The 26,827-nt window shown below is 44.0% G+C and overlaps 1 protein-coding gene across 2 annotated transcripts in view; it reads left to right on the plus strand.

Annotated features, from left to right (window-relative positions):
* TRAPPC9 (trafficking protein particle complex subunit 9) overlaps nucleotides 1–26,827 on the plus strand; it is a 655,570-nt gene that overhangs the window by 211,765 nt on the left and 416,978 nt on the right. The window contains exon 20 of one of the 2 annotated variants that reach the window (XM_075920072.2): nucleotides 19,749–21,463. The exons of the other annotated variant lie outside the window; for it this stretch is intronic. Coding sequence (XP_075776187.2) covers nucleotides 19,749–19,764 — 16 coding nt within the window. The 3' untranslated portion in view covers nucleotides 19,765–21,463. Of the gene's footprint in view, nucleotides 1–19,748; nucleotides 21,464–26,827 lie in introns of those variants that run through there. 2 annotated transcript variants of the gene reach the window in all.

The following is a 26,827-nucleotide window of genomic DNA, read 5'->3' on the forward strand; positions in this document are numbered from 1 at the left end:
TGTAGCTTCACTTAATTAAAATGTTTGTACTAGACTATGTCTGTTTTGTTAATCACCTCCGCTAAATATACAGCTCGTGATACGAACTTTCTTATCTATGGTTTTATATAGTTTTGGGAAAATACATTGTAAATCACTTTTCTATGTTACTTGAGCCTCACATCTGCACAAAATTTTTGAGAAAAACACTTTTATGTTAGATTCTAACTTCAGCATTTAAAGAGCATGACTGTGCAGCTGCAGGAAATACTGCTGTAATACTGGTAGCATGAGTGCAGAGTGTTTCTGTATCCCTTAATGCTGTTTAGCAGTTACATTTAGTCTTCTTTAACGTAAGAGATGCTGCTGCTCAACTCTGCAGGGGACTATTGAGAGATTCTTTTCTATGAGTGTTGAAATGTGATGAATATAATTAGAAACTCAACTTATTTGTCATAGTGATTTGGTATTTAACTACAAAATTAAAATAGCAGAATATAGCAGAGAGCCCTTGAAAGGTGTTACATTATTTTTGTTACATACATAATATATTGCCAGCAGCAGTGATTTTAATTTATTGAAAAACTTAGTTATGGTAATTATTGTGTTTCTTACTTGATTATCAAGCCATTAAAATTAAATTTCATGACAACCTTCGTTTACGCGTAAATCACTTCGTAATTTATGGTAATAGATGTTATCTCATTACATGCCTCAAGATATCTAGTTTTGTACAGCGTATCATGCATTGGATTTGAATTTACATTCTGGGCACAGCATGTCTGGCATTAAAGATTCTCAAATAGCATAATCAGTGGAAAGATATTTATCATGGTGATGATCTGAGTAGATCGACCCTGTCATCTGTCTTTGTGGTGTACCATAACTGAGTTATGAAAGTCTTTTGTGCATATGAGATAAACGAAGATTCTACAATCAATAGCTGCAGAGTCTTAGAATATTTTGGTCGAATAAATGACTGGCAATAAGGACATCTATACACTGTTTCTGATTAAAAACATTTTTGTATGTAAAAATATATTTTCAAGTGTAAAGGATATGAAAATCTGAATACACTTAATTATTAGAGATTTCACCTTTATCTGAATGGTCTGTTACTTTCCTAAGGAAGTTGTTGTGCAAAGAACCATTCCTACTTTCTGAATACAAGGGTCCCTGAGTGAAAAATGAGATGAAGATAGAATAAAATGTATAAGATGCTATAGGGTGGCCCCATGTGGAATGCCACCACCAGCAGACTTCAGCAAGACAGAAATGTCTGCCTCCATTTCCATTATCCTTCTGTCATGAATGGAATATAGTCTCATTGTCTAAAATAAAGTTCACCTCTGGGCATAACTGACAAAAACCAGTAGAATACTACCCCCATATCTTTTAGAAAACTATTTTTGAAGTTCCACAATAAATATAAATATACGTCCGGTATCTCCCATTTTCCTTTCCAGGGATAACCTCAGTAAGCCTGTCATCTGAAATTCAATAACAGGGCCATGTTCTCAGTGACTTTCAGGGCCCCACTCTCCAAATTTCACTGCCTGAGAGTGACTAGTCTTCCTGCAGCCCTTCATTCAGGTCTTTGTCCCAAAGACTTGTCTTCAGTGTTCCATGCTCCAGGTCTGCCGGCCTGTTAGTTCTTTCCCTGCTTGGGGGATCTTCCCTCCCACAACAACCACCTTGCATCTGGGCTTAGCTCCCCCATACCAACCAGGATTCTCCACCCTTCCTAGACACAACTGCCTGTGCCTTTTGCTTGTCTGTGTCTCCAGCTTTTCTTGGCTTTCACCATCAGTTTTCATACAAGCTCCTCAATATGCAACTCATAACTACTGCTTTCCTTCTAAATGGAACTTTTTCCCAATCTCAGTTCTCTCCAAGCAGCTCCTGTCCGTTCTTTCTTGCTTCTTCTCTCCTTTGCGTCTTTGGCAGCTCTCAGTCTCTACTTCCTGACTCTTCCATGCTCTGACTCTCCCCGTTCTTCTTTGAGTGTGCACACATGTCCATTCTGATTAAATTGTGTGTGTGCCCCGAGCACAGCTGTTGGAGATGTTTCTCTTAATGGCATTCATTGGCTTTGCACTGACCTCTATTGCTGCTGTATGCTCATAGGTCTAGTATTTCAGTGCTATCCACTCTTTTTCATTTAAAATAGTTATTTTCATAGTTTTGTAAGTTTATTTTCAGTAGTTGTCGTATGGGACTTGGACTCCTCTCCATTGGGAGGCACTCCATCCCTCCTGTAGTACTAGTTTAAACAGTGTCCTTTACGCAGCAAACCAACACCTACTAGTGAGACTCATTTGAATTGTCTCAAGTATTCAGGAAAGCATCATTAATGAGTTTGGAAAGAGACTTTCACATTGGGGCAGTTGTTCCATAGATATCTACTGCAATATTTATTTTACCTTTTTTAGAAACAGCTGTTGCTGGGCACTGTCTGGAGTAAAATGCTGATCTACATATTATGACAATTCCTCTGTTTTCCTGTCCTTACCAACTAGTTGAGCGTGGATGAGGCTTTTTTTAATAAATAACCAACAAAAACATCCCAGGCACAGAACTTTGTGGTGATTGGGGAATTCAACTATCCAGACTTTGGTTTGGAAAATAACAAGGCAAGTTCTTGGAATGTACTGTATTGGAGGCAAGTTATTACAGAAGGTGGAGAAAGCTACTTCGGCAAAAGTTGTTATAGATTTAATTTTGACAAATAGTGAGGAATTGGTTAAGAAGGTGAAAGTGGAAGACAGCTTGGATGAATGTGATAATAAAACGATAAAGTTCATGAATCTAAGGAATGGTAGGAGGAGAACAGCAAAACGAACACAATGGTTTTCAAGAAGGTAGACTTTAGCAAACTCAAGGAGTTGGTAGGTAGGATACCATGGCAAGCAAGACTCAGAAAACAATTGACAGTTGGCATTTTTTTCAAAGAGTAATTAAGTGCACAAGAGCAAGCGATCCTGCTGTGTAGGAAATATAGGAAGTGTGGCAAGAGATCACCCTCATTTAACCAGGAGATTGTCAAAGATCTAAAAATCAAGAGCACATCCTACAAAAAGTGGAAACAAGGTCAAATCACAAAGGATGAATATAAAAAACTACGGTGAGATCAAAGTAGCTAAACACATATAAAAGGTAACAAAAAAAATCTACAAATGTATAGAAGAAAGAGGAAGATCAAGGACAGAGTAGGCCTGTTACTCAATGAAGGGGGGAAAAATAGCAGCAGCACATGTCTAAATGCAGAGGAGCTTAATGGTTTCTTTGTTTTGGGTTTCAACAAAAAGGTGTTTTGGGTTTCACCAGTGAAAATGAAGTAGGATCAGAGGCTAAACTACTTAGACAAGTTAAATGTCTTCAAGTCACTAGGGCCTGATAAAACTCATCCTAGAATACTCAAGGAGCTGACTGGTGAGAGATCTGAGGCATTACCAATTATCTTTGAAAATCACAGAATACAGGAGACATTCCAGAAGACTAGAAAAGGGAAATATATTTCCAATCTATAAATAGGGAAATAAGGATAACCCACGGAATGTCAGACCTGTCAGCTTAATCTCTGTAGCCAGAAAGGTAGTGAGAAAACAATTAAGCAATCAGTTTGCAAGCGGTAGATGTGATATATTTTGACTTTGACTTTCATAAACAAACAAGGAAAATACAACCTAGAGATGGAGTTACTATAAGATGGATACATACCTGTTTGCAATTATTTCCAGAGAGAAGTTATCAGTGGTTCAAAGTCACACAAGAAGGGACTAATAAGTGTGGTGCCATAGAGATCAATTCTGTATCCAGTTCCATTAAATATCTTCATCAGTGGTTTAGATAATGGCATAGAGAGTTTGTTTATAAAGTTTGCAGTTGATACTGAGCTAGGAGCGTTTGCAAGTGCTTTGGAGGGATATGATTAAAATTCAAAATCTGGAGAAATGGCCTGAAGTAAATAGGATGAAATTCAATATGGATTAATGCCAAGTACTCTACGTAGGAAGGAAGTCAGTTCCATACATACAACAAGGGAAATGACTGCCTAGGAAGGAGTAGTTTGGAAAGAGATTGGGTGGGAGGGGGTGTCACAGTGGATCACAAGTTAAGTGTAAACCTGTTGCAAAAAAAATTGTCATTTTGGGATGTGTTATAAGGAGTGTTGTAAGTAAGCTCTCTACTCTAGCGGAAGGAGTAGAAGGAGGTGGAGCAAGTGTGGAGACTTGGGGGAATGAATGAAGTGGTAGTGAGGTAAAAGGAGGTGGGACAGAGAATTGGGGGAATGGATGGAGTGGGGGAGGAGCCTGGGGTGGAGGAGAGGGCTCAAGTTCTTCTTCGAGTGGTTGCTCATGTCCATTCGAAGTAGGTGTGCGCACCGCGTGCACCATGTCTTCCGGAGCGTTTTCCCTAGCGGTACCCGTACCGCCGGCAGGGCGCCCCCTGGAGTGGCGCCGCCATGGCGGGGCATAAGTACCACTGCCGGTGCTGCTCCACCTCAGTTCCTTCTTACTGCTGTGACGGTCGTTGGAGCATCTCTATCTCTCTTAGTTAGTTAATGGTTCCTGTTCTCACATTTGTCTGTAAATAGTTCTTATAGTTAGATAGTTAGGTTCTTTGTTCTGTTCCTTCCTCCTTGGGAGTAAGGAATGCCAGGGCTGCAAGGCTTCAAGACGTGCGCTGACAGCGGGAAGTTTATGCCCAGGGGCAACCCACACGACAGTTGCCTTAAGTGTTTGGGTGAAGCTCATCTGGCAATTGCCTGTAAGATCTGTAAGTCCTTTAAGCCCCGTACGAGAAAAGAAAGGGTTTCCCGCCTGAAGCTTCTCCTCATGGAGACAGCGCTTCAACCGGTGTTGCTGCAGCAACCTACGGTGCGCAGCGCACTAGCTTCCACGTGGGAGGCTCCACACCGGCACCGTGCGTCGGCGTCGAGGTCTCGGCACCGGTCTCACTCTCCTCCATCCAAGAGGGCGAAGAAGTCCCGCAGAAGGTCCCCTTCAAAGAAATCAACTTCTATCGGGCACCACGGCGCAGGCTCACTGGTACACACGTCTCCTGCGGCGCACCGCCGGCATCGAGGAGGCCTCGATAGTCCTGGTCGCCTACCTTCACACCACCCATCCACACCGGACACGTTTGAAGCGGCGCAGGACCTTATTAGCCTCACGACCTCCCCTCCATTGTCAGTTGACTCGGAAGGGTCGAGGTCACCCTCGTCGGAGACTCAGCTGGCTACGACTTCGCCCCCGCATGGCCCAGGTCGGCATGCTAAGGCGGCTTACGCGTCAGGACCACCCCATGTGGGGTCAGTACCGATCGCTACTACGGCACCCTTTTCGACGCCGAGTAGTCAGTATCAGGTAGCTTCGAGCCATGCTCGAACTTCGCTGCAGCTGACCTCCCTGCCAGCCCCCCGCCTGGCGGTACCGGTGTCATATCTCCGTAGCCGTGTGGCATCCACTCAGGCACCTCTCTCCTCCATGGCGGACACCCAAGAGCCAGCATCCGTCTCCGTGCCTTCATCGGCACCGGCATCAATGCAGTGGTCTCTTCTGGCGCCGGGCCTGGGAACCCCGGTGCCGCAACCGCCGGCCACAACTCAACCGGCACCGGGCCTGAGCCACCCCGGTGCCGCAACCAATGGTGGTAACTCAACTGGCACCAGGCCCGGGGTACCCTGGTGCCGCAACTGCTGGCGTCTCAACCGGCACCGGGCTGGGGCACCCTGGTGACGCAACTGCTGGCGACTCAACCGGCACCGGACCGAGGCACCCCGGTGCCGCAGCTGGCTACCTCGCATCCGGTACTGCAACTGGGTTCAGCAATCCGGTGCCGCAACCGTCAACAAGCCTTCCGGCACTGGGCATGGGTCCTCCGGTGCCGCAGATCGTCCAGCCCCGCCGTAATCATGTGGGCAAGCCTGAATCCATGGCTAAGTTTGCCCCGCATTCCTCCTTGGCTCTACCCTGGCCCGAGTCCGATTACTCGTCGGACTCAGATGCTACCTCCATCCGATTGGGGGCCTCGGGAGCATCCTTGGCCCACAGGTCCAGACACTGGCGGGACCACACTCAGCAAACATGGCCCTCGCATCCACAGTGGCCTTTTTGGACCCCCTGGGCCTACCATCAGTGGCAAGGTCAGCTGCCCCCCTCTTTGGGGTCGGAGGCTTCAGGGCACCGTTCCCAACCGTCGGCTTGACTGTCCCGGGCCCCTCCCTCCCCACTTTGGGCACCGCAACCCGATCCAGCGGTGCAGGCAGCGGCACTGGAGGCGGACCCATCGGGGGCACAAGTTGCCCAACTGGCACCGCAGTTGGCGACAGCCACTCCTGTGCCAATTCAAGAATCATCGTCGTCGTCATCTCGGAACAAGGCACTAGCAGACCCGGCACCAAGTCTGCCTTACATGGATGCCCGTACGCACCAGGATCTGCTGCGGCGCATGGCTTCTAACCTGGCTGTTCCGGTGGAACCTGTCATTGAGGACATGGATCCAGTTGTGGATATCCTCACGGAGGACGCGCCTACGCGGTTGGCCTTACCGCTCAACAAAACGGTGTCCAAAATTACTAATGCCCTGTGGCAAACGCCGGCGACCTTGACCCCTACCTTAAAAGGGGTCGAGAGGCGTTATTATGTCCTGCACTCGGGGCATGAATACCTGTATTCACAGCCCATCCCGGGGTCCTTGGTCATGCAGGCTGCGGCCCAAAAGGAAAGGCTCCCTCAGCCCGATCCTTCTCCAAAGGCAAGAGAGCCTAAGCGGCTGGATTTGATGGGCCATAAGGTTTACGCCACAGGGGCACTACAACTCCGCATCGCTAATCAGCAGGTGATGCTAAGTCGGTATGCTTTTAATACCTGGCAGGCCGTCGAAAAGTTCAGAGACAGACTCCCAGCGGAGGACCGTCAGGAGTTCACGGCCATTGCCTCGGAGGGTAAAGTCATTGCACGAACCGCTCTCCAGGCGTCACTGGACACCGTTGATTCGGCAGCCCGCACTATGGCAATTGGTGTCGTTATGCGTCCCAGGACATGGCTGCATGTCTCAGCGATTCCCCCTGATGTGCAACATACGATCTAGGACTTGCCTTTCGAGGGCAAAACTCTGTTCTCGGAGCACACTGACTCTAGGCTCCATACCCTGAAGGACACAAGGTCCATGTTAAAGTCCTTGGGCATCCACATGCCTGCCCCGCAGCATCGGCAGCTGCCCTGTAGGCAGCAGGGGAGAGTGCAGCCCCAGGTCCCCTGTGGGGATTACTGGAGGCGCTGCTCCCGGGCCTCCGGTGGAGGTTCCGGGACGGTTGCGCACCGCCAGGGGGCTAGGGGTCGACATCGTTGCCCCAGGACGGATAACCAGCGGGGAGGTCCCCACGGTCCTTCCCATCAGGGCAAGCCCCAATTTTGACACCCTTTTAAGATAATTTAACTTGGTTTAGCGCTCCACTGCAACCTGTGACACCGACTCTTGCCTATTTGCCTATCAGTAATTCTTTTAAAATAGCCTAATTTCCCTACTTCACATCTAAGATAAGTATTGAGCTATCTTCCGTAAAACTCCACATATTTTTCTTCAGAGGTATACGGCCTCACTCTTTACCTTTACCTCACTCTTTACCTTCCTGTTAATTAGGTAACAGATACGAAAAATTCAACTCCATATAAAATACTTTATTTTAGAACCAATTGGTACAATGCTACGTGGTAACTAAGATTGCAGGAAAGAGCATATGCTCTTTCCTGCAATCTTAGTTACCGCGTAGCATTGTACCAATTGGTTCTAAAATAAAGTATTTTATATGGAGTTGAATTTTTCGTATCTGTTACCTAATTAAATTTGAAAACCTTCATTAGTGGAGGAATTGATGACTCAGAGAATGAGTAACTATATATATAGAGCCTTTCACTTTCAGGTCATAGATACAAATTATGAAATGAATTTGATGTCAGTCCAATTAGCAGTTGACAAATGTCTTTTTAAAAAAAGACCCTTGCTGATAGTGTAAAAAACAGTTCCTAGTTGCAAGACATCAAAAGGTGATTAGTCACAGGTGTCATTCCAGATTAGGATCGAATTTAGATGGAGTTGAATTTGGAGTTTGCACTGTTTACTGTCTTGTAATTTTTCTAGGCTAAACGGATGTCTTCAGCTTCTAGAGCAGGGTTGATTTGCCAGGGTAAGCCTCTAGCAGTCTGCTCATGCTTTATTTATCTGTCTCTGCCAGTATAGCCGCTAGCAGCTCCCATTGGCTGTGGATCACCATTCTTGGCCAATGGGAGCTGCAGGAAGTGATGTGCTGGTCTGTACCATTTCCTGCAGCTCCTATTGGTTGTGAATGGCAATCAGTGGGCAATGAGAGCTGCAGATGGACTTACCTGCAGAGGTGTTAGGTAAATAAAATGCCAGCGGCCCACCAGGGGCTAAAGATGGCAAAAATGTCTAGCCTGCGAGCTGCTTATCACCCACTCCTGTTCTAAAGCTATCTGTACTTAAGGATATGCACTCTTTTTTCTGTTGGGAAGTACTGTAACTATTTAATGAATGAAGGAAAGATGATTGCCTTGAGTTGATGCCAGTTATGCATGTTTTAATGCCCAAAGATTTTATTGAGGCTGACAGTTCCACACCAATGTTCTCTCTAACATTTTTTTTATCCTTAGGAGGGTTGAATTTTCTTTTGGACGCATTGAAATTTCTTCTTTGCAACACCAATATTGAGGTAGTGTGTGGATGTGCACCACCAATACACCCCCCCCACACACACATAAAAAGGTATTTAACAAGGCACAATGTTTACAATAATTAATATGAAATTAATAAAAAGAAAATTAATGCTACCCTTGGAGTACATGTACCCTTTTTTAACAACTCAAGCTAGTAAACACACCAAAATACATATTATCCACATAGCTCAGCTTTAAGATACTAAACAAATCTGAGTCAACAAGAAATAGAAATAGTATTTGCAAGGAGAGCATGACTAATACAATATTTACTGACACTGGAAAGGAGAGCAAAAAGTATTCACTAAAGCTTATGCAGTTTTTCGAGCATTGTCCCTGTGGGTGCTCCACCTTTGGTGCGGACAGTGGTATTCACTAAGGCTTACACAGTTTCTCTGGGGAATGTTAGGATCCATGCTCTATAAACATAAAAGTTTCCTGGTTTGAAATGTTCATCTTTTGTGTGTCACCAACTGAAAGAGAAGCAGCCCCAGAACAAATTAACACATGGCTTCAGGGTGTGTAGACAGATTGTGTGTCAAAGAGCTTAGAAATAAAATTTCATCCTACAAAACAACTAGCATCATTCTTAGTACTTGCTACTTCTGACATAAGAGCCAGAACTCAACCATATAACAAACATCTTGTCTTAATGCAATACAATATAACATGTATTAATTAGTAACACAAGTAAAAATCACTAAGATCAGAGTTTTAGATATTTGCAGCACTCCTAAAAATCTCTGTTAAAAGAATCTCTTCCTTCCTTACTGTAAGCAGTTAACACGGATGTAAACTTTGTGCACAATGGAATCATGCAAATGTCATGGCACCACTCCCTCCCCATGCAACCAGTTTCCCCCTCCAACCCAGAGAGAGAAAACTACAGCAAGTGAATCAGAAGAACACCCCGAACAAACTGCCCCTGCCCCCAAATCACTGCTTAGATGCCACCAACAGCCCCCACCTACCCCTGTACAATCTGCTCCCCCCTGCCCAGCTGCGGACTGGGATAAAATCCTGCTTCTCAGACTAGCAGGCACCAGCAGTCTAGCTGGGAGTCAGGATAAGATCAGCAGAAATTATCCACATCTCCCCCCACTTCACCCCAGAACACAGCACAAACAACCCCCCTTGCCACCTGACTCTAATGCCAGCACCTACCCATCTCCTGTTTTCCGCACCCATCCCATGCAGTTTCACCCCTTACCTTCCTTCCCAGTCCAAGAGGCTTGAGGAGACTCCTGGGTTTCTTCCTCTGCCTCTGCCCCCGCCTCCTTGCAGATGGGACTCTCCAAACTCCCCCCTCCCAAGCTAGTTAGTTAATTACTTTCTCCCTCCCGCCACTTATTTTTCCTTGTCTTGTGCTTGCCTGCTCTGGGATCTCCTCAGTTCAAGTACACAACTAGTTCTGTTTAGCTGATGCTTAGAAACACCCCACTCCCCCACCGGTCAGCTGAGCTCACTGCCTGTATGGGAGCTTTGAACCTCTGAGCGGCACTCCGAAAATAGCTGTGTGGATGCACAGGTTCGCAACTGACAGGGAACTTAGTTCTACACCACATCCAGTTGATTCTATTCCTAAACACTGATCTCCTCTAAAAAGATCATGATGTTATATTGTAGATTTCCTGCAGCTGCAGACAAAAATACCCCAATCATATTATTTTAGAGTAATTTAAAAAGCAATTTAAATAGCTTTAGTATTAATGGTTGTTCAAGTTTCTTACAAGGAGAAGAGTCATTTAAGATTACTGCTTCAGTACTTTGCCTCATTCTTTAATACTGAAATACATTTTTCTCTCCATTAATTGAGAGGGATAATAACTGCTATGATACTGTATCATTCAGGTCTTTTGATCTGAAGGATAAGTTTGAAAGGTACTGTAGAAAGCTGCTTTATTACAAAATTCCCATTGCCTTATCCTGTGTGTTTCTTTAGAAATAGGTTTGAAATGTTTTCATTCTGTCTTATCTGCTGATGTCACTGTATCATTAGTATATAGGGTATGATTTGAGTCCTAAATTCAACAAAAATAAATACAGTTCTCTGTGTGCTAAACTAATTGGAGTGAACTTTTTGTTTAAACTAGATAAGTGTAACAGCAAATTGCCAAAAGAACCTTCACCACCACCACATTGGAGCACAAAATAAATCCAAGGCCTGATGCAGCAGGAGTATGAATGAGAGAGACAACTTCATTCTTGCACTATGATGCAGAAGTCAGATTTATTTTTTGTCACTAGTCTTGATTCTTTAACTTTGAATGTTTCTGAGCCATTTGCTATGGGTAACAGGGCCATTCGATCCAGTTACCTGTGGTGGCTTCTGTTTGTCTGTTCCACTACCACCTTCGTTGCCGCTGGTTGGGGCGCTTGACAGGGACTCTTGTGCTGTTAAAGGTACTTGCTAGCCTTCCCTCTCTGCATCTGCTCTGTCCCCCCATGCTATATGAAATTGTTTTGTGCATGCAAATATGATACTTTTGACAAAATACTTCATGTAACCTATCAGTTTTTGTGTCACAGTCTGCTAGATCTGTATCTCTTATGTTGGTGTACGTACCATTCTTGTCCGTAAAGTTAGAAATATGGGACATGGAATGGTTTATGGTTTTGAACATGCAAACGAAAGCCATCAAGGATGTTTCCAATACTGGATAGTCAAGGACTGGATAGTCAAGGACTTGATAACTGCCTAGTTTTGTCTCATAAGTTTAGATAGTGGTTGGTCCTGGAGGGACATGTGACCAAACCAACTCATGCTGGTATACTAGTTTAACCAGGTAATTTTCCATTGAAGGTGTGTATGTTGGGGGAGAGGAGGCAGAAACAGAGGGTTCCTGCCCAAAAGGAAATGTCTGTTTACTCTGGAAAGCTATCAGTCTCATTGTCTTTAGATAGCAAGACACACCCAAGGAAATAGCCAGGGAGCCAGAGAGAAAAAGATCTTCCATGGCTTGAAAGTTTTGCTGAAATAAGAACATTTTTAGGGTAAGTTTGCAATCATAGAATCATAGAATAATAGGACTGGAAGGGACCTCGAGAGGTCATCGAGTCCAGCCCCCCGCCCTCAAGGCAGGATCAAGCTCCGTCTACACCATCCCTGACAGATGTCTATCTAACCTGTTCTTAAATATCTCCAGAGAGGGAGATTCCACCACCTCCCTTGGCAATTTATTCCAATATTTGACCACCCTGACAGTTAGGAATTTTTTCCTAATGTCCAATCTAAACCTCCCCTGCTGCACTTTAAGCCCATTACTCCTTGTCCTGTCCCCAGAAACCAAGAGGAACAAATTTTCGCCTTCCTCCTTGTGACACCCTTTTAGATATTTGAAAACCGCTATCATGTCCCGCCTTAATCTTCTTTTTTCCAAACTAAACAAGCCCAGTTCATGAAGCCTGGCTTCATAGGTCATGTTCTCTAAACCTTTAATCATTCTTGTCGCTCTTCTCTGTACCCTTTCCAATTTCTCCACATCTTTCTTGAAATGTGGCGCCCAGAACTGGACACAGTACTCCAGCTGAGGCCTAACTAGTGCAGAGTAGAGCGGCAGAATGACTTCACGAGTTTTGCTTACAACACACCTGTTGATACAACCTAGAATCATATTTGCTTTTTTTGCAACAGCATCACACTGTTGACTCATATTCAACTTGTGGTCCACTATGACCCCTAGATCCCTTTCCGCCACGCTCCGTCCTAGACAGTCGCTTCCCATCTTGTATGTATGGAACTGATTGTTCCTTCCTAAGTGGAGCACTTTGCATTTCTCTTTATTAAACCTCATCCTGTTTACCTCTAACCATTTCTCTAACTTGCTAAGGTCATTTTGAATTATGTCCCTATCCTCCAAAGAAGTTGCAACCCCACCCAGTTTGGTATCATCTGCAAACTTAATAAGCGTACTCTCTATCCCAATATCTACATCATTGATGAAGATATTGAACAATACGGGTCCCAAAACAGACCTTTGAGGAACTCCACTTGTTATCCCTTTCCAGCAGGGTTTAGAACCGTTAACAACAACTCTCTGACTACGGTTATCCAGCCAATTATGCACCCACCTTATCGTGGCCCTATCTAAGTTATATTTGCCTAGTTTATCAATAAGAATACAAATACATTTCAATTTGTTAGAACTAGCTATGCTTTTTTAAATTTTAAATCTGTAATTTACTTTACTCTCTCTTCACTTGCAACTTCTTAAATCCTACTGTTTGTACTTAATGCAATTACTTTTATTTACTATAAAGCCCAGTGTAAATAATTGTTACCTGGGGGAGCCATCAGTAGTACATCCTCCTTTCATTGTTAAAGGGGGTTTGCCTGAATGGTTTATTTAGGGTTCTGATCATTTTATGATTGGTTTCCTGAATGTTGTGCCTGAAGTTGCATTCTCCTCAGACTTGAGGTGATTCAGTGTCTGTATTGCTGTCGGCGGTGGCAGTGATCTTAGCTCTATGCCTTGGCTGGGGGAGATCAAGAGATCTGGCCCAGCAGGACAAGATGGTGAGAAGCCACCAAGAGCAAGGAGATGTGTGTCAGTGGGTTTATCAGTACACTGGGAAAGCAGTCTCAATGGGTCTTTTGTGCCCACACTTCGTCAGGTAACGGCCATTCAGTCCATTTACCTGTTCTGGCTTCTGCTTCAGTCTGTCCCTACTATCACCTTCCTTGCCACTGATTGGGGGGCATGGCAGAGACTCTTGTGCTTTTAAAGAGAGTTCATAGCCTTTCCTCTCAGCATCTGTTCTGTCAAAAGCCCCCTCACAGAATCTCACTCCTTTGGTGGAGTGAAATCCCCTGCATGAGGGAACAGCCTTTGTCAAATTTGGTTGATAAGTACTTCTCTTGTCCTTGCACCACAATCACAGGATTTTATCATGCTGGGCACATGATATGGTCCAGTCTGTAGCTCCAGTGAGATCTTCCATAGTGCCTCCTGGTGCTGGCAGATTTGACAGATGTTCCATGATTTGTGTTTCACTGTAATCTTGTGTGTCTGGATTGTTGGAATAGCCCAATTTCCACATACTGACTTTTCACAAGCCAATTCTTGTTCAAAGGGGATTTAAAGATCTCATAGTCAACCAGTCCTTTTCTTCACCTGCATGAACGCAGTGTCAATAGGCATTTTTTACGTCCTTGTTGAGTATTTTATTTTTGTGGACATCACATTTTCAAAGGTATAGCTGTCAATGATTTTTTTTAAGTGGTTCCGTTGCAGCTAGGAAGTATTTCTGTGATTTTAGGTTGCTGACTTCGGTATTGTAGCTATATAGTGAATATCTGATATTGTTGATATTTTGTAATTATTGCAATTTTCTTATGAGTGCTATCTGAACATATGGCAGAGTCTAGCAAGCACATAAAGAATGTTCATATTTATTGGTGTCCTGTTACATAGCAGAATAGATAACTGAAATCACAGAATATATTATTTCCCAACTAATACAGTTTTCTTATCATTTTTTTACTAGTAAATTGAATAAAAATGAAGTCTAGACAGACTTCAGGTTTTTTTGCAACCATGGACATGGTTACAAGTAAAGTAGATTGTAATGGGTTAGCTGTTCGGTCCTCTGAGTAATTACAGCAGCATGGGATGCTAGTCCCCATAAGAGATCCCATCTTGTCCATTGCGCAGGTTAAATAGTATTTCCTCAAGCACTGACAGAAGGAGGATATGGAGTGCAGGAAGGAATCAATCTCTCTCTCATTTCTTGAGTCATAGTATTCTGATTTTAACCGAATGCCCTCATGTGTCTTCAGGCCCCAAATCATTATTACTGTATTCTTAAAATCAATCCTTTTCTCACAACATGCCATAAGTTCAAGAGGGCCCTGAACTATGCAATAACTGAGCTTTCAGATTGCATTAATTCCCAATATATCCTTTAAGAACATTTGCATGAAAGAGCAGCAGTTAATGAACCACTACCAAGTAATGTACATTTTTTTTATGGGACTCTTTCATTGAGAATTATTTTTGGAGGTGCAGGAAATGTTCTACCAGGTATTGTGAAAACAAAGTATTTAATCGGTGTTCAAAAAAGTTATTTGTGGTAATGAATTCTGCAGCCTCATTATATGCTGAATAAGAAGTGTTTCTTTTTATTGGCTTAAATGTGATACCTCTACTGTGTTCTCAGACTTGTATTATGAGAGGGTTACAAGGCACCTGATCAACTATTCTGTACCATACATTATTCTTTATACTTGCATCACCATGTTCTCTCCTGTTTTTTTGCTCTTTATACCAAACTGTTCCAATATGTATGTCTTTCTCCAAAAGAAGAGTTTCAGGACCCCTTCTATTTCTTGTTTCTCTTTTGAGATAGAAAGCACTGTATATGAGACAATAATATTGACTTTATAGTGACTAGATAATATTTTCATTATTGTCTTCTGTTCCAGTTTTTATGCATTCTAACGTTTTTGTCTTACTAACTTTGCATTGAACAGATTACACCCAGGTAATTTTCCTTGGAGGTTACAGTTAATTTAGAACCCAACAATGTGTATCAGTTTGATCTAGCCGTGGGCTGCAACTCAAAATATAATGGCTTGTAAAATATGTTGCAGGTGGTATAGAATGGGAGACAGAATCTGACACTTAGAAACAAACAAACAAAAAGAATTTAAGGAAAAACATACAGAAAAAGGATATCTGCTTAATAAAGGAATTTTATGTACACTGTGGCTGTGTCTACATTGGCGTGATCTTGCTGCCTGTCCACACTGGCTGCGAGTTCTTGCGCAAGAACACAGACGTTCTAATGTATGAAATCAGTGCTTCTTGTGCAAGAACTCTGATGCTCCCGCTCAGGAATAAGCCCTCTTGCGCAACTGTTCTTGCGCAAGAGGCCAGCGTAGACAGGCAACATGAATTTCTTACGCAAGAAAGCCCTATGGTTAAAATGGCCATCAGAGCTTTCTTGCACAAGAGAACATCTACACTGGCATGGATGCTCTTGTGCAAAAGCACATCTCTTGCGCAAACGCACATGCCAGTGTAGACGCTCTCTTCTGGAAGAGTTTTTGCACAATAACTCTTCTGCAAAAGAGTTCTTGCGCAAGATCATGCCAGTGTAGACGTAGCCTAAGTGTTTATAACTATATTTTAGCAATTGTTAACTGCAGTTAAAATGCTGATTGAAAATATGAATCTGGACATCACCAGATCAGATGTGTTTTATACCTGTGGCATATTGTCTCAGGGTGCTTTCAGCGTACTTACAGGTTCGTTGCTCCATGGAGCCCACTTTTGTTTAGACTGCACAAAAGAGCGATGAATAGTTCCATTCTTTTGCTGATGGAATCTGCTGTAATTTAGGAATCTCAGAGGCATTCAGGGTATCTGATTTACTAAAATGTCATTAGGTCCCGCAGAACCATTTACTCTTGGATATTATGAAGGCTGGAATTAATGATGGTGGAAAGGGAACCATAACAGACAGAGAGGATATATAGAAGAATGCAAAGGCATTAAACTTCATTGCAGGAGGAATAACAGGTAGTTCAAAATAGGGCTTTATTTCGAACATCCGTTGCACTGCTGCATGTAGATGCAGGCAGTTATTCCGGGCTTGTAAATTAAAAAAAAAAAAAAAAAAAGAGTGCCCGGATGGGAAGATGCAAATCAAGTATGGGATATTTAAGTTCTGGGCTTGATTTGCAATTCCAAATGCCTACATTTGCAGCCCTATTCAGAAATAGGCTGCAAGTGTAGACATACTTTCTATCAGATCTTTTATGGTATTACCTCCAGGAGCTGACTTGCTCTTCTCCCACCCCTCTCCCAATTCCTTGGTTGTTGATGCAGTTAACCAAAGAGGAAAGCAAAATGCTGCCAGAATCTCTTCTTTATGATAAGGAGTGGAAACACTTGGACTTGATGGGCAGGAAAGCATACTCCTCAGCATCCCTATGCTAAGGATTGCAAATTACACTGCACTCTTAGCAAAATAACTGCTCAAACATGTATGTGTATATCACAATTTACTGAGAGTCTCCCTGATACAAAAAGAGAGCCGATTCAGGGCCAACATAAATTAAGGAGCTCTAATATCTTGCAGTGCTCTGCAAGTGGCCTTGGATGCCTCTAACACTGCATCCTTCAGTAATGCTATGGCCCCGGTGATGAGGAGAGCCTCCTGGCTCCACCCATCTGACTTTACTCATGAGGTGCAGACAACAGTGGAGGATTCCCCATTTTAAGGCTTGAAAGTCTTTGCATTACACCATTGATGCTTCCCTGCACATGCTAAAAGATGTGCATGTTACTCTCAAGATGGTAGGCATTCATGTCCCTGCAGTGAAAAGGAAGCAAGAGAAATATTTTACTCAGAAATACAGGCCCATCCCATTTAATTGACCTTTAACCACAGAGACAATATGAGCTCAGATGTAAGCACTGACAGACCAGGTGCAGGCAGTGCACCAACCAACCCTCAACCTCCCAAACATCAACTTCAAGGCAAACATTTTCAAGTTCAGATTGAGGGCATAACTCAAGTTATTCTAAGGCAGCTGGACACATTCCCCATATTCCGCAGCTTTCTATCACCTTTCTACCTGCAATGGTCCTCTATTACTATGGACAGATAGGTATTGGACATTATCAAGAATGGTTACTGCATCTCTTTTTCACTTATTCCGTCTAACCACCCTTCTCCCTTCAGGGACCCATCTCACAAGACCATCCTCATCCAGGAGCTGAACCATCTACAAAAATTGGGAGCAATGGAACCCTTGCCTCAAGGTCACAAGGGCAAAGGGTTCTCCTCTCACTGTTTCCTCACAATGAGGAAGACTGGAGGATGGAGACCAATTCGCGACTTAAGAAAGCTCAACCATTACATATGGCCACAGTGCTTCAAGATGGTCATCCTATCCACAGTAATCCCTGCCTTAGACAAAGGAGACTAGTTATTGACCCTTGACCTCCAGGTCACCTAGCACATAGGAAGTACCTCCAATTCGCAGTAAATAATGTACACTTCCAATACACCGTGCTACCTTTTGGACTCTCCAAGTTTCCAAGGGTGTTCTCCAAAGTACTTGCAGTCGTGGCTGTCCACTTCCGCAGACAGAGAGTCATGATATTCCCGTACTTCAACTTTCAGCTAAGAGCACGTGTCAGAGAGTAGAAGAGGCAGTTAGTCTGACCAGGTAAACATTTCAGAGCCTACTGCTACAGATAAACTTGCAGAAATGCAAACTCCAACCAGCTCAGGAAATAGAGTTCATAGGCGCTCACCTGGACTGTATAGTGACTGTGGCCTCTTTTCCACAGCAGAGGTTTTAGTCCATAAAGGAATTATTTGCAATAGGTCAAAACAACCCCCAGGTCACTGCAAAGACATGTCTCCAATTACTGGGCTACATGGCAGCAGCTACTTCCATAGTACAGCATGCCAGATTACATGAGAGGCCCATGCAACTATGGCTAAGAACTGTTTATCAGCCACAATTCCAGTCATGAAAGGCAGGCAGATTCCAACCTCCTTCTGCAAGTGGTCAGCCAGTGGGGTTCCCCAGTAGTGGCCTCATTTGCAACCAATGCCAACAAGAAGTGTCCACAGTACTGTTCTCGTGTGGGCATTGGAATGCACTCCCTGGGGAATGTGTTCACAATGTGGAACACACTACTGCCATATGCGTTCCCTCCAATCTTGATCCTCCATTGAATAATCAAGAAGATAAAGCAGGACTGGGCCACAGTAATTCTGGTTGCTCCTTGTTGGCCCAGTCAGACATGGTATACTTAGCAGCGGCAGATGTCCCCAAGAAAGGCAGGGCGACTTCATTGCTTCTTCTGATACATGAAGGCATCATCCACACCTCCAAACTCTTCACCTTCAGGCATGGTTTCTCACTGGTTCACCTAAGTAAAGATGACATTCCCTGATCAGGTCATACAAATGCTTCTTAATAGTTCCAGACTAATGACAAGGGAATCATATCTTTACATGTGGCAAAGATTCTCAGTGTGAACACAATAAAAACAGATAAATCCTCCAACAGCATCCCTTTGATTGAAGAGTACCTAGATCTTAAAAACTTGGGGCTATCATTCAGCTCCCTAAAGATTCATCTGGCTGAGATAATGGCCTTTCATCTCCCTATTGACAAGTCTGTTTTTGACCATCCAATCACTGAATGCTTCCTGAAGGGAATTGAAAACATTTACCCACCCACAAAGACCCCAACTTCACCCTGGGAACTCATCTTAGTACTTGTGGCTTTCACCCACAAGCCTTTTGAACCCTTTGCTACCTGTTCCATGCTCCACCTCTCTATGAAGGTGGCTTTCTTAATCACCATTAAATCTGTTAGGAAACTAGGGGAACTAGATGCGTTGATGGCAGACCCTCCATTTTACAATATTCCACAAGGACAAAGTCATTCTTCAAGCACCCTCGAATTCTTCCCAAAGGTCCCAACTTCCTTTCATTGCAATGAATCCTTCTAATTAATTGTATTCTTCCCAAAACCCCATGCAGACACCAGGGAAGCTGTATGGCACACATTGGACGTCCGCAGAGTGGTATCCTTCTACTTGGACAGAACTGCCAATTTCTAAACAGAGGCTCTCCAATGGATCATGGACTGTATTATACTGACTTACTGTACCTTTGGGCAGGATCCTCCTCTACAGCTACATGCTCATTCCACAAGAGCAAGGACAATGTATACAGCTTAGCTGAATAACATACCTCTCTCAGATATTTGCAGATCTGCCAGATGGTCCTCCACTCATATGTTTACAAAGCATTGTGCACTTGAAACTTGCCTGTCTCATGACACTCGGTTTGGCCAGAAGATATTAGCTACAGTGCATACCAGTGATCAACCAAAGCTCCCTCTTCCGAGCATGAGTACTGCTTCATAGTCACCTAAGGTTGAGCACCCTCAGGAGTGTCCAACCTTGTTACTCATGTTGTGCAATAAAGGAGGTTCTTTGAGATGGTTGTCCCTGTGGGTGCTCCACCATCCACTCTTTCTCTCCTCTGTTTCAGATCCAGAAAGACCTGAAGGGACGGTTGGCTGCATATGAGGAGTAGCTGCTCCGGTGTGTGCCATCTCCCCCCTGTGCGCAGCCTACCGAGGGCACTGCTATCTATATTCTCTGACTAAAGGCACAGTGGCACTCCAGACACTTAAGCTGGAGCACCCTAAGGACAACCATCTCAAAGAACCTCTATTAGCCCTCTCTTCCTAAACTACTGCAGCAGATGCAGTTTGCCAGGTCATCTGTTTTCTTCCTGAATGATTCTTCCTTATTCTTTCTCCTGCATAACATTCAGTGTTTTTGATGGTTTGTTTTCATTTAGCTACACATTGAAATATGTCAACACTGCAGAATAAGTGTCATAATGTTATTAATTCAGTTCGCACTCAGTATAATAGAATCATCCCCTTGGTGTTATGCTCATTTTTCTCAGCGTAAAACACGAATGCATATATATCCATCCTATCCCAAGCAGAAGGCTGCATCTAATTTTCAGGAAAATGGAACAGTTTGGAACAGTTCACAAGGATAATAGGATCTCAGCAAACTATACAACAACTTGGTCTTGAGCTTTGAGGAAGCCAGGACGTTGTTTACTGGGATTCCCCTATTTACTGCAGGTCATATTTCCACATTAATGATGAGGCCAGCTACAGGCCACATTGTATAACTCCATGGGCTATATTTGGCCCATGCACAGTACTTGGCATAGTCTGCCCAAAATTAGTGTAATAAAGCACTATTTATGTGGCTCCTGTGATAAGGAATTAATCACATTAAATTGAGAAATCAAGTAATTTTGTTTAAAATGATGTCCTAATCCTATATCTCATTTGAATTCTAGCTCCTGGGAATTAGGCGTGAGACATGTGTGACAGTGGTGTGCAGAAGAGAGCATAGCCACCCAGTTACCAAAATCTATATGTACTACCTGTTTTATCCCTGTTGTATCATAAGCTGCTAAGTGTTTTGACTATAAACTATATTCTCTTGAACTATTACACTAACTTTGTTTTTAGGAAAAGGAAGATGTCTATATTTCATAACTGATCTTTAAACACGGACACAACTGCTTTGTTTGGATTGACTAGGGTGATTAAACGCCATCTACTGATGTCATTACTTATAATGATGTGTACAAGGCCATATGTGTGTGTAATAGTTTTCAAACAAGTTCTGTGGTGCAACTTATAGCCACTATTACTTCCTTTTTTTAAAAATTATTTTTAAGGAAGATATCCACTCATTGGTGTGCAACTCTTTATCTTGTCCTGAGCATAAGGCCACATGGGTCAAGATGAAGCCATGCATGCTGAAATCTTGTGGGCTGCATCTTTGTAGTAATGATGAGGGTAGCAACAACTTACTGCAGTTTGTACAAACCAGGCATGTCCCTGGGCTCTTGGCAAGACACCAAGGCAGCACCTACTTGGGCAAAGTTTGAGAATACTAAGGTATATGAATAGTCAGCTGCTTATGCTGCATTTAGGAACAGTGCAATGAGGAGAAGGTACAGTAATACACAACTTCTCATTTTTCAGTGGAGTTATGATGTTTCCCAGTGAATTATTTAGTTTCTGTCATTCCAAAGGTGCGATACTGAATTCATGCAATTTTGTCATTGGAGAAAAGTGCTCTTGGTGGCAGTGATGGTCCAGATTTGTCTTTTGCAACTGAGAATGAAAAAGAAAAATGAGATACATCAAATTTCTTAACAATTTTTGATTTACACTGAATGTTGGTGTGTGTGTGTGTGTGTGTGTGTGTGTGTGTGTGTGTGTAGATGGATGGATAAAATGTTGCTGGTAAAAGTATTACAAATTGGTAATTTATATGCTGTGGAAATGCTGAAATGCTTATGTAATAAAGCATTATTGTAAATACATAAAAATAATCATCTTACTATTGTAATGCTCAAATTGAAAATCGTTCTTGATTTTTAACTTTTTTGTCTGTACACATTCCTAAAACAGTGCCTCTTTTACCTGCTTTACTGTTCTTGTAGTCTGAGCTAAATCCTATTTTGCAGAAAGTATGTGAAGTGTGGTGATGCGTGGTAGGTATGATGTGAATACGCTTTAAATAAAACTTAGTTTAAGCTATTAGCAATTAAACTGTAATTCTAAGGATGGAAGGTGGAGAGATTATAGAAACTAAGAACAACATGCATTTTAAAGATTCTTTTATAGCAGCTTATTTTCCAGCTACTACTTGAAATAGAAGGGCAGAAAGAAGAAAACACTGTTGCTTTAAATAGACCATCAGGTTACCACAGCATCTGGCTTCTTGTGTGACAGATACTGCATTTCTCATTAATGGTACCTTGCAAGTGTCTGCTGTTGCCATAGTAACTATCTCTGTGCCTTACACCTTAAATTTATCCCGACAAAGGTTATTGTTGCAACTGCTACTAATTGGGATTTTGTTCATGTTGCTATTTTTAACTTGCTTTTAAAAGTTATACACGTTAAATGGAATGCATTGGCAGAATGGTTGTAAGAAAATGTTTTCCAAGGTAGAACTAATTGTCTGAAAACTAAAATGTCTATTTTGTTTTGTGGTTGGCCAGAATAATGTAAGTTGTAAATTGTATAAGTTAAAATTATCTGCTCTCCATTTAAAAATTTGTCATATATTAAAAAGAAGCTTAAAGATGTGGCATAAGAAGTGTGAGGAACAAAATGGGTAGGGTTGGAGAAGAAAAGACAGATGTAACATCATTAGGCTTGTGGTTGCTCAGTGAAGATTAGAACACAGCACGTTAGAGCAAAACATTCTTTTAAAAGTAAGATGATGGCTTCATCAACTACAGTAGTTCTTTCTAGGTGTGATGGGAAAAGTGAGTTTTAGCAGAGATTCACCTTTCAGGAATGGGCCCCAGAAAAGGGGGAAGAGGAGATGGTAGCTGTGTATAGCAGCTCATGAATCGCAATTCATGTGTAGGGGGCAACATGAAAATAAAGTTGTAAGTGAAGTGAAAAATGAGAGGGGATAAGTTGGTCATCTTTGTCACAATGAAAGGATGCGTTAGTGGAATCTAGTTACATTATCTGACATTTCATGTCGCTAGAAATTTGGTAAGATGTTACACCTCTTCCCTTTTCATGTTATAGAAAACAATTGAATTCCAGGCATTTCCCATTTTCCTGCCACAGCCAAACCATGACCTTGCTTTAAATTGGGAGAAGAGGAAGTTGCATATGAAATTTGATGACCTTCATTCTTACTGCTTCTTGAACAAACATTCACTAAAATAAACACATGCATGCATGCATGGCATTCTCCAGGTCCTTCAGGGCAGGAGGCAGGATCTTGAAGATTTTGGGGGAGGGCAGTGAAGGAGGCTGTGTGCTTGGGGCAAGGCTGGGCAAAAGAGCCCAGGGCCCGAATCCAGTCTGCCAAGCCACTGGATCTGGCTCATGTTCCACTCTGTCAGGACCCTCAAGCACACAGCTGAGAGAGTTTAAAGAGCAGTCCATGTAGCTCTCTGCTCTGCAGAGAGGTGGAGGCTTTGTGTGGTCTCCCCACCCCCAGGCCAGTTCTCAACTCCTGTTGGTTGGAAACAACCAGCCAATAGGAACTGATGCCAGCCAATGTCTCTGCTCCTATTGGCTGGAAGCAAGCAGCCAATAGGAGCTGAGAGATTGGCCTGGGGAATTGGGGGCAGTGCTAGCCTCTTCCCCCTCCCGGAGCTGAGAGCCACATGGAGAGAGCAGGCTACATTTTTCAAATGGTCTGGGGCTGGAGAAGGCAGGAGCCTCAGTCTGTCTTGGCGGTGCTGCAGGTCTGCTGTCTGGGAGATTTTTAGGTAAGTGCCTCCCAGCCAAAGGCTGCCTCTGCCCCTGCCCCTTCTACACTTCAATTCCCTCCCCAGGTCACCAGACAAACTCTCTGCAGTCTGTACCCCCTTTTTCCCTTCTCCCAGGTCACAATTCCCTCCTAGACTTTGCACCCCATCCTGGAGCCCCTCCCCCAGACCAGAATCCTCTGTTGCACTCATACGCCTTTATCCTACACTCCAATCCCTTGACCCAGGTCACAACCCCCTTCTTCACCCAAACTCCCTCTCAGATCTCACACCCCAACTCTATCTTAGACCCCACATCTCTTCTACAGAAAAGGGCAGCCCATGACCACTTTCCAAAATCTTGGAGTGGACCCCCACCATAAGTTATTGCTCACCCCAGCATTGGGGGGTGTGAGAGTAAGAGGCTTAGGAAAGGGTGGGAGGTCCTGTCCTGCACACGCCTTTCCTTTCCCCTTAAAGTCCCCTGTTTGTCAGAGGTATTTCTGTCCCAACTGACGGGATGGCTTCTGTTTCCATATGGTTATCAGGTTAACATTTATTCTTCTTTGAGTAGTGTCCCCGTGGGTGCTCCACTTCAGGTAAAGGGTCACCCTGAGCTGCAGATTGGAGCCTTGCAAAGCAGTTTCCCCTATTCAGCCACGCATGCTCATGAGGCGTCTCGAGCCCTTCCCGCCTCTTGCAGCACACGGTTCAATCTCCTCCCTTTTAGTTCCTCTTCAACCGCCCTCGTCAGTGGACGGAGTGAGCAGGAGCTCCCTCTCATTCAGACTGCCTTCCTCTTACTTAGCTTTAGTCAGTTGTTCCCCCTTTTTACTCCCAAGTTAGTTTCCCTCGTTTTCTCAGAAAACAAACAAAAAACCAAAACAAACAAGTTATAAGAAGAAAATTAATAAAACTCCCTCTTCAGGGGACTGAACTCACTTCAGAGTGAAGCCCCGGACTGGGGCTCTCCCGGCTGTTTAACTGAAGAAAACAAATACAAAAAAATTAAAATAAAATAAACCAGAAGAAAAGGACAATAACAACAGACAGAAACAAATAAAACAAGGAGAATAAACACCAGAATAAGGAAAAGGAAGAGAAAACTCCCTGGCTATGTCTGCCTCAGCGGGCTTTAAAAAATGTAACCAGCCACGAGCCTATGCCGGCTTCAGACGGCCATTCAAAATGTATTCGCTGTTTGGGGGAAACCCATTCACCCCACAGCTGTACACACTGCTCTTCTCTCATGGCGACAGCTCGAAAAGACAGAGAGCTCCGCCTGAGAGTGATTCTCTTGGAAAAGTCTCTACAGCCCACGAACAGGGGTCAGTGCGGCAAGAGCCCCCTCCGCCACCCAAAACTGCCCACAACAGGAGAGCCTCACCATCCCGCTCTCTGTTGGCTTTCTCCTTCTCCAATAACAAGGGAGAGGTACAAGAAGCGATGAGGACACATGCTACTAAAGCAGCGGGAAGATCCTCTCACCCCGCACCAGGATCGTTGTACGTTGCCAGAGAGCCGTGCCGGGAATGCTCCAAGCAGCTGCCTCCACAGGAGAAGCTGGCGCTGCTTCAAACCACGGTGCCACTTCCAGCCTTGGCACCACTAAACGCTGCGGCGCCGCCTAAAGTCTCTTAAAGCCACAGCGCTGCACCTGAAAAAGCCTCACACAGCTAAGCCAGCACCGGCTACAGATGCTCACCGGGACCTTACATCAGCACTGTTAGCATACATTGATACACAGCCAGATGAGGCTGCTGCAGAACAGCCCCAGGATCCGTCTGACACTAACAGCAGGCAGCACCACCTATACCTGCCTCCTCCTGATTACTCACCTGGAAGGTCTATCTCAAGACAGTCCCCTCCCAGGTCTATATCACCAGTGTCCCTTCAAGAGCCTCCCCTGCCCGATGATGACCGGCACATGGTGTACTCATGGCATGCATCGCCTAGGAGGTCTTGTTCCTACCACTACAGGGCTGCACCACAACAAACCCCATGGCACCCGTACTGGCCTTATCCCCCAAAGTCGGGGCCCACACAGATGTTGGTCCTCCGTCCACTCCACACCATCCCGGAGAAGCTTGCCTCAGCCACAGCCCCTACCTCCTGCAAGTCATTCAGAGGAGGAGGAACGAATTTCAGACAATGAATCAGACATTCATTCAATAAACATCACACACTCTTATAATCTCAGTGTGCAACCGGACGACGCGGTCATACCATCAGACACTGTAGCGATTGATGACCTGAAACAGTTTCAAGTACTTTCAAGAGGGTAGTGACAAGTCAATACGTCTCCTTGCAAGAAGTGCAAAAGAAACAATACCAACTACTAAAGAACATACATCCTACATTACACAGCAAGATTGCCCTACCAATAGATGAGGCAATCATGGAAACTTCGGAGGACTTGTAGAAGACACCCGCATCCATTCAAGCAACTAATGAAAAAATTGACAAAGTACTCTGTTCCATCAAAAGACAATGACTTTCTGTTCACACATCCACAGCCTAACTCCCTAGTCTTGGACTCAGCACAACAATGAGCGAAGCTCCCGCAATACAAGATGGGCAATGCGGACAAAGACCACAAAAAGCTGGACTTGTTGGGCAAGAAAATATACCTCCCCAAGTCCAAAAGAGCCATCTTGAAAGCAATAGTCCACGAGGGCCATATGATCACCCGCACCACTCTTCAAACTGCAATGGATGTTGCTGACACCGCAGTCAGAGTAACAGCTATGGCGGTAGTGATGCGTAGAGCTTCCTGGTTTCAGTCATCCGGAGTTCCCCACGAACTCCAGCCCAAAGTAGAAGACTTACCATTTGACAAGCTAAAGTTGTTTGCAGCTACTACAGACGAAATGTTCCATAACATCAAAAATTCTAAGACCACACTTCGCACGTTGGGCATGTACACGCCGCCCTACAAACGCAGATGATACTCTCCATGTAACACATACAACAGATATTGATACAGGCAATACAATTGAACACAGAGGCCCTATGAGGACACCAGACCAAGGCAACGAGCTCCCAGAAGGCGCCCCAACCAGGGCTGCCCACCAGCTACCCAACACTCCAAGCAGCAAATTTGAAGATGTGGTCGAGGGTCTGCAAGACCTCCCTTACATTCTAGCACCAATTCAACATGGCCACCTATTTACCCACCGTTTGCGGCCATTCCTTCCACAATGGGAATCTATAACATCAGACCGCTGGGTTCTAGAGATAATTCAAGTAGGCTATACCATCCCATTTACTGCTATTCCACCTACCCTTCCCCTTACCCC

Source organism: Pelodiscus sinensis, chromosome 2 (genome assembly GCF_052426305.1).
Source record: "Pelodiscus sinensis isolate ZL-2025 chromosome 2, ASM5242630v1, whole genome shotgun sequence".
Taxonomy (NCBI): Eukaryota; Metazoa; Chordata; order Testudines; family Trionychidae; genus Pelodiscus; species Pelodiscus sinensis.